Source organism: Lepisosteus platostomus, chromosome 7 (assembly GCF_059453375.1).
Source record: "Lepisosteus platostomus isolate fLepPlt1 chromosome 7, fLepPlt1.hap1, whole genome shotgun sequence".
Classification (NCBI taxonomy): domain Eukaryota; kingdom Metazoa; phylum Chordata; class Actinopteri; order Semionotiformes; family Lepisosteidae; genus Lepisosteus; species Lepisosteus platostomus.
In genome coordinates, this window is record NC_142617.1 from 11448923 (window position 1) to 11462874 (window position 13952).

Genomic DNA, 13952 nt, shown 5'->3' on the forward strand with positions numbered 1-13952 from the left:
CCCCCTTCCCATAACAGACCACTTTGTTTGTTATATGAAGGCAAAATACAAAATTACATGGTAATATAAATTGATCTGTAATGTTTAACTTTAAATTATGACATGCTGTAAATAATATATTATTGCCAACTGAATTTAAAAAAGTTTAAAAATAATGATTTTTGTATTGCTGACATTTGAGAGACATTCAGGGAGTTTTTTACAACTTTTGATGCTTATTAAAAGCAGACAACATATTCTTGGCCTTATTCTACAAATCCTAAAAGTTTAGAAAACATGTAAAAATACATATATTCTGTGTACCACCTTAGGAAAGCTGTCTTGACTGATACTGTTACTTTCTGTTACTTGACTGTTACTTTTAATTCTAAAGATATGTTCTGTGTTAAACCCTTTTCATACTAATGATAGGTGGAGGTGCGCTTGGAATAAATGCAGAGTGCTACAGCAAAATTCACTATCAATCAATAATCAAGTATTATTAATGGCATTTGGATGCCACAATTTACTACTTTAGCATGTGAAAAACTAATTAAGGGGTTAAGCATTCAAGAGCTAACAAGGGAACGGATCAATAGTAACAGGGCCTCCACCATATGGAATGGATGCCCTGTGGGTAAAACATGCTGTTAGAATATAGTGCATTAACCTGGTATGTACTGTATCACTCTTCGACCTGATGTTTAAATTGGAAACAGGAAGCATAGAATTGTATGTTTTTCCAAGCCTGTAATACACAATTTCACTGCTCTAGAACAGATGAAGGTTAAAGGCATTCATTGAATAAATACATTTAATTCTGAAAATACACAAATAAATTAATACAGAAGTTAAAGAAAATATAGATAAAGTAGTTAAATGTAAGGTACAGTAACTTTCATTGGTAGCCCTCTTTGCATGCATGTGGGGTGCATTGATCTCCTTTGCAAAGATGCAAGGCTTCGCTTCATAATGGGACTTTAGTGCCTCCAGCGTGCCTGTTTATGCAGACAATTGCAGTGATGTGTTTCATACTTGATTAGCATTGTATTTAGGGGACAGTGATGTATAAAGCTGTATGGCTGATTGCTACTATTGGTTGTGAGGCTTTTGCACAGTGTTTTGACGATGGCACAGAAGCACAAGTTGGTTTCCAGCCAAAAGGTGTCAAAACATTTTAAGAATACCATTAATGTGCTCAGTCAGAAGACTGCAGTTTATAGAATTTACTTGATCCAAAAGTGAAAAATTAATTAATTAGGACACCCTTAGGGCTGGGGATCTGCACAACTATGTTAGTGGAAAAAGTTAATTAAGCAGTTTGGAAGAAGAAAATCTTGTAGCATTGCATGCTAATGGGCACTGAAAACTGACAGTGCTTGGAACTGTGACTGCGAGCACTGTTGGTTGAGTTACTCCTAATGGCAAAAAAATGTCAAATGAAGAGGAAAAAAGATGCAATGCTTTAGGTGATCTGTTATTAACCTACTGTCGCAAGCCATCAGACTCAATATTTAAAGAAAACGTACTGCAGATTTCCTGCAGTTTATCCAGATTATCATATGTAAGGGGCAGAGAAAATTATTCCTGTCCTGTAGCTGTTTTGGTGGATCTGACTTGGCATACTTATTTCAGGTTCAGTTGTGAAACAATTAAAAATGATAATAAGAATCAAAGGACTCAGCAGTAAAAAAAGAGCTCTCGTTTTATTAGAATGAGTCAAACTGTGTAACTGCTTTAAACCTGTTTCTGTAGTATTAATGCAAAGTAAGATGCAACTTTGTGTTGTGTTACAGCTGAGCATATTAAAGATACCTTGGAGATCATAGAACATCCTCATTTTTAAGTTCATGCAACATTAAACTTGAATCTCTAATTCTGTAGTAGAGGTTTGAAAAACAGACATACAAATAATTCAATTTTAAATAATGCCTGTAAAAAAACATTGTACTTCAAATTGAAACTGCATTAATTGATATATATATATACTGTATACAAATATATTAATATAGCTCTTAGTTGCCCATTAGGGAACATTGGCCAGACTTCTGAAATGCTTTATTTACCTTGTATTGCAAGAAAGCTGTGTCTACAAACCACATACAGGTAAATTCCCCCTAAATAATTTAAATTAAACTAAATTGTTTAAAATAAATAGAAGCCAAACAATTAGGGCTTACATGATCTCAGTTCTTAGATGTGCTACAGAGTAAGCAATAAAGAAGACACAATGATGAAATCATGTAAGAGAGCCACCTAAGACCAATGGGAGGTCAGTCTAGGAGTGTTTTGTATCAAATTGCTTAGGTGCAACTTTCAGTATCAGCAGACAGACTATACAACACAAGAAAATGCATATCATAAAAACTAATCTCCCCCAATGACAGCTCACCTGAGACAGGTATGAGGATTATTCCTCATTAATTATCTCTCTGACAGACTTTATGCCTTGCTGACATGGACAGGAGACACAGCACTAGAGCGAGGTGTATTTTAAGGAATAATCTGACAAAAGTGACAGGAAGACCTAGGAGTTTTTGTGGATTATGAGCTTCATTGCTATTTGGTATTACTTAAACCTTAGAGCAGTCTGTTCCCCATTGTGTTTAAATCAGCAGAATGCAGAAAATGTACACCTGATAAACCTATTTAAAGTCATTACTCCTCATATGGTATTCATTTTTAAACCCTCCTGACAGATTACTCTGTATTTTGTTCTACTAAAATACAGTTTGTGGTGTCAGTATGTGAAGCTTAATATCAGTGGATAGTAGAGTGATGAAAGCACGGAACATTTTAAGCAGGGATTTTTAAGGATTCATGCTTTGTTGTTACCTGTGTTGTTTTCCTTGTTTATGCCAGTTTAGGACTCTTAAAACCCCATGTGTTCTGTTACATCTAGGTTTTATTGTGAGGTTCAAATCTACAATTATACCTAATATAATTATACCTACAATTATAACTAAAGCTTTTCCTTTGCCTTTCTAAGGTCTTGTTGGCACAACAATAGGTTAGATCTGGTCTTAGCCTAGGAGAAGCAATTGATAGATAACATTTGTCTTTAAAATGACTGACAAGGAGAGTGAAAAAAGGCACAAAACATCACTCACAATACCAACAAAGGTCATTGTTGATGAGAACAGTAGGCTCCAAAAAAGTTGGATGTGTTTTGTTTCTTTCTCATCACATGTATTCAATCTGCTGTTAGGGCTTTTAAAAACCAATGAATAATTGCCAATAAGTGCAGTGCAGTTATTACATAGTATGTGGTAAACCTGTGTTTTTTTTTTGGTGTTCACAGTATTTTTCCAGTGGCACTTATCATCTGTGCTGACAATAAGAAAGAAAGGCAAAATAATAGGTTTATTATTATTAACAGTATTTTTATTTGCCTTTTCTGGTTTTGTGGTTTCTGCTTGCTTTGTTATGCCTCTCCATTCGCCTGTACTGTGTTGTATGTTAGCTTGTTTAATAGTATGTTTAATACATTGTCAAGCTTCTTTCATTGTGCAAGTGGCAGGTGATAAAGTATATGCAGACATTTATATTAAATTCTAGTTTCATTGAAATCCTTGAGGTCAGATGGCAAAAATGATTGCCTTCAGTGTGAGACAATTCAAACAGTATTAACCAAGGCACCCTTGTGAGCCTGTTGGTGTTGTAGGTTTCAATTCTTCTCTTATGTCCAGAGGTTTAGGCAATATCTTTTTGATCCTGTGGTCCTGGAAAGCATCTGAATTCCTCACTCTTTTGATTTCAGCAATGGCAGCAGCAGATGTGTTGTGATGTGATGCTTTCTTTCTCAGTTATGCCGACAGCGCACTTGGGCATGATGGTTTTATTTACCCCTTATTCACATTGTGTGGAGAGCATGTATTCTTTTTCTTTCACTATTACATTGGTTACCCGCCAAGCCGTTTAATGGTGTGGAAAAGCAATATTGCTGGTTTCCATGTCAGTGTCCTGGGTAACCATGGACTTTTCCGGGTTGCCTCTTTGTTTTTCCTTTCCAGGAGCTTTCAGAGCAATAAATCCTTGGTTAATTACAGTGCTTATCTCTGAATAACCACTGTTTAAGAACACTTAATACTAATGTCTTTGTGTGACATGTCAGTTTTCTTTTCAGGCCCAAACACACCTACTCGACAGTCTCTTGGTGTTAGTACAGCCCAAAATCACAATAATCTCTCACTGAAATAATCCCAAGTATAATTAAATTCTCTTAGTAGTGAAGTTCAGAGTGAACTGTAGCATCTAAGGAGACATAGCAAGAAAATATAGTTTTAGGGTCCATGCAGCCCCCAAACCAATTAAATTGTTACAGTGTGTCAAAGAGAGCACTGCAAATATAGTAAAAATATATGTTGCCATTTTATTTCTACTAGTTATTTTTTTTAAATCATAAAGCAAATGATAGTATTCCATATTTTGTTTCACCTATTTATGATTGGTCTGAAATAGTCCTTTGCATAAAAGTGCAGCACAGATTTGTGCGATCTATCAACACTTAGGGCATCTTCCATAATTAATAGCACAAAACTCTTATCGTTGTTGCTATATTATTTGCAAATTATTTCATTATAATGTTCGGCAACTTGAAATAGGAACTCACCTACACCTCTCTTCAACTGTGATCAGGTGGCTGAAAGTGTATGTTTTTGTCCGTGGATTGCAGACTGTGTTGTGCAGCCTTAATGCTTACATCAGTTGTCCTCAGCAGTGTGGTGCATTCTGATGGATTTTTTTTTTCCCAGACAGAAATCAAAGGCTTTAAGCTAAAGTGAAGGGACTGACAAACCTTCTCTAGAGTATTTATGTAACATTAAATGCAATTATTGTGTCAGTCTAGCTAGGGAGACCCACAGTAGGTAGCATGCTTTGTCCTTTATGTTTTCAGAGAATGCATTGCTAAAACTGTGTGTTGGGTAAAAGCACTTTTCTGCCTAAAATCATCTTTTTGTTTTTTTGCTGAGAAACATTTTACTGATCAGTTAATGTTTTGGGTGTAAGAATTAAAATTATATTCACCAGGCAGTGTTCTGTGAAGGAGGCGTTACATGTTGAGGGGAATGGGATCATTCCAAACAGAACTTTATTAACAAGAGCTACACATCCAGCAGCAGTAATCAAAACCACACTGGAGGTCATGCCTTGTGCTTCCTGTCAACACATCAGCTCAGTTCATTCTCTCAGGCAGGGAGAATCTCAGCACTCAGCAAGTACAGCTGGAGACTGCAGTGTCATTAGCACATGCAGCATAAATAATGGCCTTGACTAATTATTGTGGAATAATACTAGTCAAAACCATTTCATTGTATGTAACAAATCACTTGAGAAGCACCGAGTTCGTTATGTGCTTGACCTTAATTAATGGCTCAGCTGTTAATTCAAATATTATGTCCAAATAAAACTCTAATTATAATTATTTATCCTAATATCCTGTTAATGTCAGACTCATAAAATGTAGGATGAATTGAGGTCATAAAGTTATTGCATTTTGTATTTTAAATAATCCTGTGAATACATTGCATCGAAATTTTAACGTGACCACATTTATTTTTCATTTTCTTAAATTAAAAACTTAAAACGTTCCTTGAATTAATCTTGGTAATCAAATTTTGTGCAGAAGACAGAAATGCTCACGTACCAGAATCAGATAGGAAAAGCAATATCTGTTATGTTACAATATTAAATTATGCCCTACTGTACATCAGCAATATGAGTAAAATTGAGTTTGCAAAATTGTCAGCATCTTGCATTTTGGCAACCTGTGATACAGGATGTGATACAGCAGATTCTCTTGATTCACATGAAAAGTAAATCTGTTCTTCTTTATAGTCTTTTCCATCTGTATGTAGTACCTGAAAGTGAATCCATAAAGCTGGATTTTAATCAAGAGACACATGCTCATATAAAAATACAAAACACCAAACACCAATAAACTAATATTACCTCATTCTTTTTAAGGCCTGCTGTGTAAATTCATGCCTGGGCACAACAAATGAAAAATATAGAGTTTTTCTTTATTTTTGCAGGTAGATGATGAACACGTAAGGTAAACGAGAAACATGCTGTATTTAAAGCTGAAACAATTAGTTGTCTTCAGGCTTTTTTCAATCATGTATTAATTTCCTTTCAGGAGGGAACCCACGGGGAACATTTGCCCTAGGACTGATACAATCAGAATGGAAGTTGTATGTTAAGAGATCACTGGATCGTGAAGAGCAAGACATGTACCTTCTTAATATCACGGCTACTGACGGGCTGTTTGTAACAAGGGCAGTGGTGGAAGTCACGGTGATAGATGCCAATGACAACAGCCCTGTTTGTGACCAGGTCAGCACTTTGTAACATGCTAAAGCCTAAGATGATTGTTACATTTCCTGTTCCCATGAACAATGTCGCTTTTGTTGTCTTTATTGCCATTGAAGATTTAGAAAGGGAATTCTGTTGTGGGTGTGTAATTTCTGCTTGGGCCAGTGAGCGCTGTATTCTTTCTCGCTTATTTTCATTTTCTACAATCTGGTTTTGTTTTTCAATTTTGACATTTTGTGCTTTACATTAGGTACTAATGTGTTACATTAATTATTAATAGGTGCTATATACCAGATCATTTCCTGAAGATATATCCCCAAATAAAGTCGTCCTGAAGATCGGAGCTACGGATGCAGATATTGGCTCCAATGCTGAAATCCAGTACTCCTTGCATGGGACTGGAGCTGAAGATTTCTTTTTAGATGCAGAAACTGGTATGAAGATATCTTTGGTTACACTACATTTAAGAAATAGTTTTGAGGAGGCTGTTTATGTTAGATCTAGATATGTTGATAACTGTAGTTTGGGGATGTTAATTTCAAAATCCTTGGTTTCTTACACATTCCAAGCATTTTGCTCACAACTGAGAAATTCAATATGCAGTATATATAATATGCACTTCTTAGATGGCATGCACATCTTGTATAATTCATAGTTATAAAATGCAGTATAAGGGAATAATTTCAGGATACGTTTTTAATTGCTAAAGCTGTATAGTCTTAAATTGAGTATTCTGTATGCTTTGTATAAAACGTTTATAGCATGCTTAAATTTCTTTTAAAAATAAAAGAAGTAATGAAGCTCAAAATGCATTTATCATCAAGAAGCTCTACAGTAATATAAAACAATAATAGTGTAGAGCTATTTTTATTATTTTATTGTAAGTGATAAAATATTCCCATCTATTACATTTCCTATTGCGCTGATAAATAAAATAGTAGAATTGTAATCTGGTAGGTTTACTTCCTCCAGGGGAAAACATTGCGTAGGTGCATGCAGTGAATGATTTTGTTTTTGATGTATTCCTGAAGAGGTGTGGGATGCAGACAACTGACCATCCCTTGATTTCACAAGGATAGGGAGCACATTATACTCATTACAGCAACAGACAAAGAAGCCCTTCAGCAATGAGCCATTCTTGCAGTCTCTTATGAGAGTTCTTCTACATTCTTTTGGAATTGAACCACAGAGACTGAGAACTGAAGATGTGCCTTCCCCCTCCTCCACATCCGATGTGGCCTCTCTCCTAGGTTGTCAGGGGCATTCGTTATGTTATTTTGTCTAAAACCAAAAGAGGCGGATTGAATGTAGAAAAGGGTCAAATGGCTTGTATCTTATGCACTGCTGGTGGCCTTTGATGCAGTCTTAGCACAAACCAACTAGAAATCATGGCACCTGCAGTGCAGATATTTTTCTCATTACTTTCCCATTACTGCACTTCTCAATATTTAGAAATGACTTGCCTGTGCTGTATGTACAGTAGAGCTGTGCTTCCTTCGGGGATAGTAGAGTAGCAGCAGTAGGCAGGCGCATTGACTTAACTGTTTTCCAGGTGAGCTGAAAACCATGTCTCCTGTGGATCGAGAAAAGACACCAGTGTATAAAATGACAGCCCGAGCCACAGATGGAGGGGGGCGGTACTGCAAGTCTGACATCTTCTTAACGATTGAAGATGTGAACGACAACCCTCCTGTGTTTTCAGCCAAGCACTACACGGCCAGCGTTTATGAGAATACTGCAACTAAAGCTCTGTTAACTAGACTTCAAGCCAATGATCCAGACGTAGGTGAGTCACTATGGACTGTTTTTCTTCTGTTTTTATTTAGACTGAGATACCGAATCATCATGTTCCCAATCATAGCAATTTAAATGAAAAATAAGCTTCTGTGTTCCAAGGAACCCATTTCTAATCCACTAGTTTAATTCTTCTTTTAAATTTTTGTATATCTAATATTTTTATCTTGAAATTGTTATACAGCCCACTTTTTACAAATAGTGGCTAGCCTGAAATTGGCAGTCCTTTTTTGTTCTTTATACAGAAGGTCCGAATAATTAATTTACAGAATAATCAATCACAGGATATGAAATGCTTTTGAAAGGATAAGGGGGCAGAGGAAGTTGTTATAGTGTTCCTGCTTGTTGCCTATATGTAGCAAAGACAAAGACACGCCTTAGTTATAACTTACATACTGTACTTTTCTGTCAAAGGCAGTTGTTTGTTTTATGAAAAGGTTTTATGAAAAATTAAAATGAATCGAAGATGAGCACAAAACAATAATCTGTTGTGCTTAACTAATGTAGACAAAGCCTCTCATTTGCAAAGCTGGCATTGAATACATAAAATCTGCAAGTAAATGTAATAGAAAATCAGGCCACTCTTTGTACTGTAGATCCTCGAGGCATTGAGTTTCCAGTCCCTACATGTTTGATTTCCCATTTAAAAATGTCTTCTGGATCAACTAAACTACTTCATAACATCAAGGTATAATGTCTTTAGCGTTTTATAAATGGAACTTATAAATATTACATGCCTTGTCTTAATGCCTTCAGTTTATGTGCACTTGAATGCCCTAGGTTATTACAAGTGTTGTTCTAATCAATATGCTGATAAACTAATGAACTATAAGAAATGTTTTTTGGATGTAAAGGAAGTGTGAATGTGAGCCAAACACCACTTAACAGAGGATGGTTCAAGAACAAATGGTTTGGACATTTGAGAATTTGTGAAAGCAATTAAATAAAGCTTAATGTCTATTGGGTTGTTATATCGAGATGGACTGAAACCCTGCCAAATCATGCTCTGTATTACTGTCCCTTTGGCACCTGTACTATAGTCCTTCACAGTCGGCTGTTTTATTACAGCTACAACTCTTCTGCAATTTCCCTTCTCAAATTGATTTTTAACAACGGATTACCTGTTTGAAGTTATAAAAGTATGAATAGGCAAATTATACAATACGGATGAAGTCACAACATTTTTAAGTTAATCCATCCCCTGTCGTAGACTGATATTCTTACGCATGTTACCCACTGGTCTTATCTGTCTGCTTTCCTGTAATTGTGAGGCACTTTGGTTTAGTCATTCTCCTCAGCTAAGGAAAATTAGACATTTATATCTGTTATAAAATATAATAGAAATTAGTCCTGCAACTAGCTGGCTCTGACCTAGGATTCCTCATGTAGCAACACATAATTGGTAAAGTATTGTCTGGGTGAGGATGGTATTAGATATTTGTTTCTTCTCAGCCGGGACTCCTTCAACTTGTTGGGTACCTACAGGCTTACAGTGATGTCAGTGAGAGCTTTGTGACATTCATCCAACCCTTATAACCCTCCTGTCATTTGCTGTGGAGCTTGCAGTATGTCAAATAACACATTGTCCCGCAAGCGGGCAAGTTGGAGGAGTTTATCAATGTATCTTATTCTGCCTTAGTCGTGGATGTGTTGCTTTGGAGTCTTTAAGCAAATGGCTGTTCCAAATAGGTTGGGTACTGTATATAATAGAAAGAAAATATTGGTAATTCCAAATGTATCTTTTTTTAAATCTGGTTACATTTCCAATAATTTACTTCAATAAATAAGATATTAAAGTGGTATTAAGTTAATTAATGATTACCACAGATATTAAAGTGTTCCCCCACATCTTTTAGATGTCAAGCACAGAGAAAAAGGTGGAATCTAGTGTTATAGTCTTGAAAAAAGGACACAGGAATATGTGAAAATATAAGAATTAATATTGGATATATGTTTAATCCCTCTCATCCAGGTGTCAACAGGAAGGTAGTATATTCTCTGGTGGATTCTGCAAATGGTTTCTTCTCTATTGATAAATCCTCTGGCATCATTGTTCTGGAGAAGACACTGGACAGGGAGCAGCAGGGTCTGTATAACATCACTGTGAGGGCATCAGACCAGGGCAAAAGCGTGCAGCTCTCTTCCCTTGTGAACGTCACCATTACAGTGCTGGACATTAATGACAATCCTCCAGTTTTTGAGAGACGGGACTATTTGGCTACCGTTCCGGAAGATGTGGCTCTGGGTACCGAAGTCCTAACTGTATATGCTGCAAGTAAAGATATTGGCACCAACGCAGAAATTTATTACAGCATCAGATCTGGCAATGGACATGGGAAATTTCAGATCAATTCCCACACAGGTAAAGGAGATTGCAAGTTTTATGTCTAGCTAATCTGTAGAATAATAGCAGGTTATAAACTACGAGAAAGTCCTCTGCGTTATTTACATGGGTGATTAGAAGTAAAGGTTTTTTAATGTACACACACATCTACAGTATAAGGGTAAACATTGGTTTGGTGTCATATTTTGATTTTCTCATGATGTGAATGACACGTAAATGAAAACTGTACTAAATAAATGTGAACGGTGAGTTTAGTGCTTATACAGTAGTTGTTTTCAAGCTGCAAAATTACACAGGCAAGAGCTAGTCATGTATGCCATATCTGTAAATCACTATCATCATGGGGAATTACTGCACGTTCTACTGGCTTTTCTTCTTTTACATCCAGGCACCATTTCTTTGTCCAAAGAACTGGACTATGAGATGTGTAAAGATTACTTCCTCACGGTGGAAGCCAGAGATGGTGGAACCCCTCCTCTGAGTGCAGTTACTTCAGTCAACATTAACTTGACAGATGTAAATGACAATGCACCTGTCTTTAGCCGGGATACCTACAGTGCGGTCATCAGTGAAGACGCCAGCATTGGGGAATCAGTTGTCAAGGTATTCTAGCTGCTGCATCACTGAATGCAGAGATTCTTAAGAAATGCATGTTGACATACCGTACCCAAATGTCACCGAATCATTAGTGGGAGTATAATTAACAACAAATTAAGGTGCTTGCCAAATGTGAGGATCAGAGTTCAGATACCCCTGGAGCATATTAAAGTTGTACCAAAATGTTCATGTAGCTGGCTTACAGGGTGTTTTGGTATTTTAGCATGAAAGGGCTTTCAGCATTCTTCTTGAAAGTTTTTTTAATCTAATCTGTTATTTTACCTCTGCAGTTGATGGCTGAGGACATGGACAGTCCAGTGAATGGGCAGATTTTATACTCTATTGTTAGCGGGGATCGGGAAAATCAGTTTTTCATTGATCCAATCACTGGACTAATGAAAGTCAATAAACATCTGGACAGAGAAACGGTAGGAATAGCTTGCTGGTTTCCATTATCTGGCTGAATCATAAGTGTTGATTTATTGTGAATAATAGAGCTGAGGTATTGATTTTTAATTTTCTCAAACCTGCAGTTCTGCAGTTTTTAATTTACAGTTTTTCAGCTATATATTTTTGTCTTCTCAGAGGCTGTGCTTGAGAACATCAGGTTTATTCTGTCATTTTCCTGTTTAGTTCTAAAAGTGTGTAAAAACTTAACGTATTAGTAGTGAAGACGAAGTGTAGTAAAGTACCAGATGGAGGATTGTAATTATGTATATTCAAGCTTTGTATTTGTTTATACGGTATGTAAATATACATTATGGAGAAGTTTGTGCTTGCTAATAAAAATGACACTGCTGTCAGACTTGTATTTATATTTTCAGGACAATGTAGTATATCCTGTGAATGTTTCAGAATTGTAATAATTCCATACCCTACAGGCTCTGGTATACAGTAAGTATGTTCCCAGCAGCCTGAGACAGAAAGATCATTATTAATATGCTTGAAATATACCTCATCATGTAGTGAAGTAGAAAATGCAGTGTTTAAAAGGGAATTAAGGAACTAAAACATGTCGAGGCCAGCAAGAGGAATTAATGGGGAAAAGGATGCTGTGATTGATGCATCTTAATTCCTCTGAAAAAGTACAACATCAGCAACCTTAGGAGAAATCTCGCAGGGAGACTGCATAGACTTTCAAGCCCCTACTAATAAACAGAGGACAGCAATAAAATCCATACTAATGAATTCTGTGCTGCATTGCAGGATTAAACGATGCTTAATTTCTTCTCTCTCTTCTCAATTTATAATTCTTTGGCTGGTCCTTTCCTGGAAGGTGTCTGGCTATTCTCTGGCAGTACGGGCCCTAGACAGCGGATCGCCTGCCATGTCATCCACAGTAATGGTGAACATTGACATCTCAGATGTGAACGATAACCCTCCCCTCTTCAACCCCTCCAATTACACCACTGTCATTCAGGTAGATAAGTTTTCCGCTAACTAAACATACATATACTGTAGATCTGGCCCCTTTGATGCCCTTAAAGTGAAATAGATATGTCAAGTTTTGATCTGCTGTCTTTGCATAAAACAATCCATTTAACTTCTGGTGTCCATTTGGTCGCAAGGAATATATGATATATATTAATTTTTTGGAACTGTACCAAACTAAAATGCAGATCTTCTGAGCATTCACAATGTTTAAAGTACTGAATGCAAACTGTGCAACTATAGAATTAAAATTAATAGCCTATATTTTTGCTGTTACCTGGAGTAATATGAAACATTACAACCTACAGTATGCTACTTGAAATTTGTTAATGAAGTTACTGCCTTAGAAAAGATATATAGTATTCTGTCAATATCTAAAAATAATTATGTAAAGCTATCATGCTTATTCAATTACTTTTAGGCCTCAACGGCTGTTAATTTAAATTAATACATCTCTTCTGCGGTATTACTGTAATGGCTTAAAGTCACTTCTCAGGGGGATACATATGGTTTTGCAGACAGATTGAAAATGCTGAAATGTGATGTCTTGCAAACCAATGGTTATTAATTAATTTCTTTAGGGCCTTTTCATTTGCAAAGATATTGTGATCTGCATTCTATGCAAAAAATACTTGGGAACTTTCATTGAAGTCTGGAACTTTACTTGAAAAGTTAAAATATACTTCTGTTTTTTAACCAAGTATCTGTATGCTCAATGCATGGTTATTCATTATAATATGGTATTTTAATGTTTTCCACCTTTCTGAAAAATGTTAAAATAATATAATTTAAAGAGTGTTGAATCAGCTTTACTATATACTTACATTTCTTTGTTTAATTTTGACCATGTCTTGGTAAATTGGCAAGACAGTGAAAATATATCATTTTATTTCAGTAGAAAACATTAATATTCTAAGCCATTAATAATTAGTGGAAAAAAACAAGTGTCAGATGCTCAAATATTTTTCAAAGTGTATTTTTGAGACCAGAAAAAAAGACATGCATCACTAATAAACTAAACAAATAAAAATGGGTTTAACTAGAGAAGTGGGACAAGCCATGCAGTGCTTTTAAAATCAAGATTATAAATTCAATTCTGTATCCAACAATTTCAGCAAAAGTAGTAAAATCAGCAAATCCCAGTTCAAATTCTGCTGAATTTTGAGCCTGCTGTAATTTGTTACTGTACTTACTGTAGACAGTAACAAGAGGGAGCACAGTTAGTCTTTAACAAATGATTTACAGTTGAAAGAAGTCCTAGATTTCCGTGTCCATTTTGGGGGTTTAGATAAGTAGATACTGTACTGTATGTTTTATATTCAAAGAAACAGAAATCATTAAGAGAATGTGACTTATCACACCTTCTCGGTACGCCAAGGAAAGCAGCATTTATAAGAGATCAATCATGTGTGTCAGAAGAAAAATTAAGAATAATAACCTTAATGTATAATTCTAAGATTTAGTCTTAATAACACTAGAGAGCTATTGTATA

At 35.9% G+C, this 13952-nt stretch overlaps 1 protein-coding gene across 10 annotated transcripts in view; it reads left to right on the top strand.

Annotated features, from left to right (window-relative positions):
- LOC148658177 (protocadherin Fat 3-like) overlaps positions 1-13952 on the top strand; it is a 203681-nt gene that overhangs the window by 156407 nt on the left and 33322 nt on the right. For all 10 annotated transcript variants that reach the window (XM_088639234.1, XM_088639235.1, XM_088639231.1 and 7 more), the window contains 7 exons: positions 6119-6315; positions 6575-6728; positions 7847-8080; positions 10061-10450; positions 10821-11035; positions 11320-11457; positions 12306-12449. In XM_088639234.1, the coding sequence (XP_088495360.1) occupies positions 6119-6315; positions 6575-6728; positions 7847-8080; positions 10061-10450; positions 10821-11035; positions 11320-11457; positions 12306-12449 (1472 nt within the window). The remainder of the gene's footprint in view (positions 1-6118; positions 6316-6574; positions 6729-7846; positions 8081-10060; positions 10451-10820; positions 11036-11319; positions 11458-12305; positions 12450-13952) is intronic.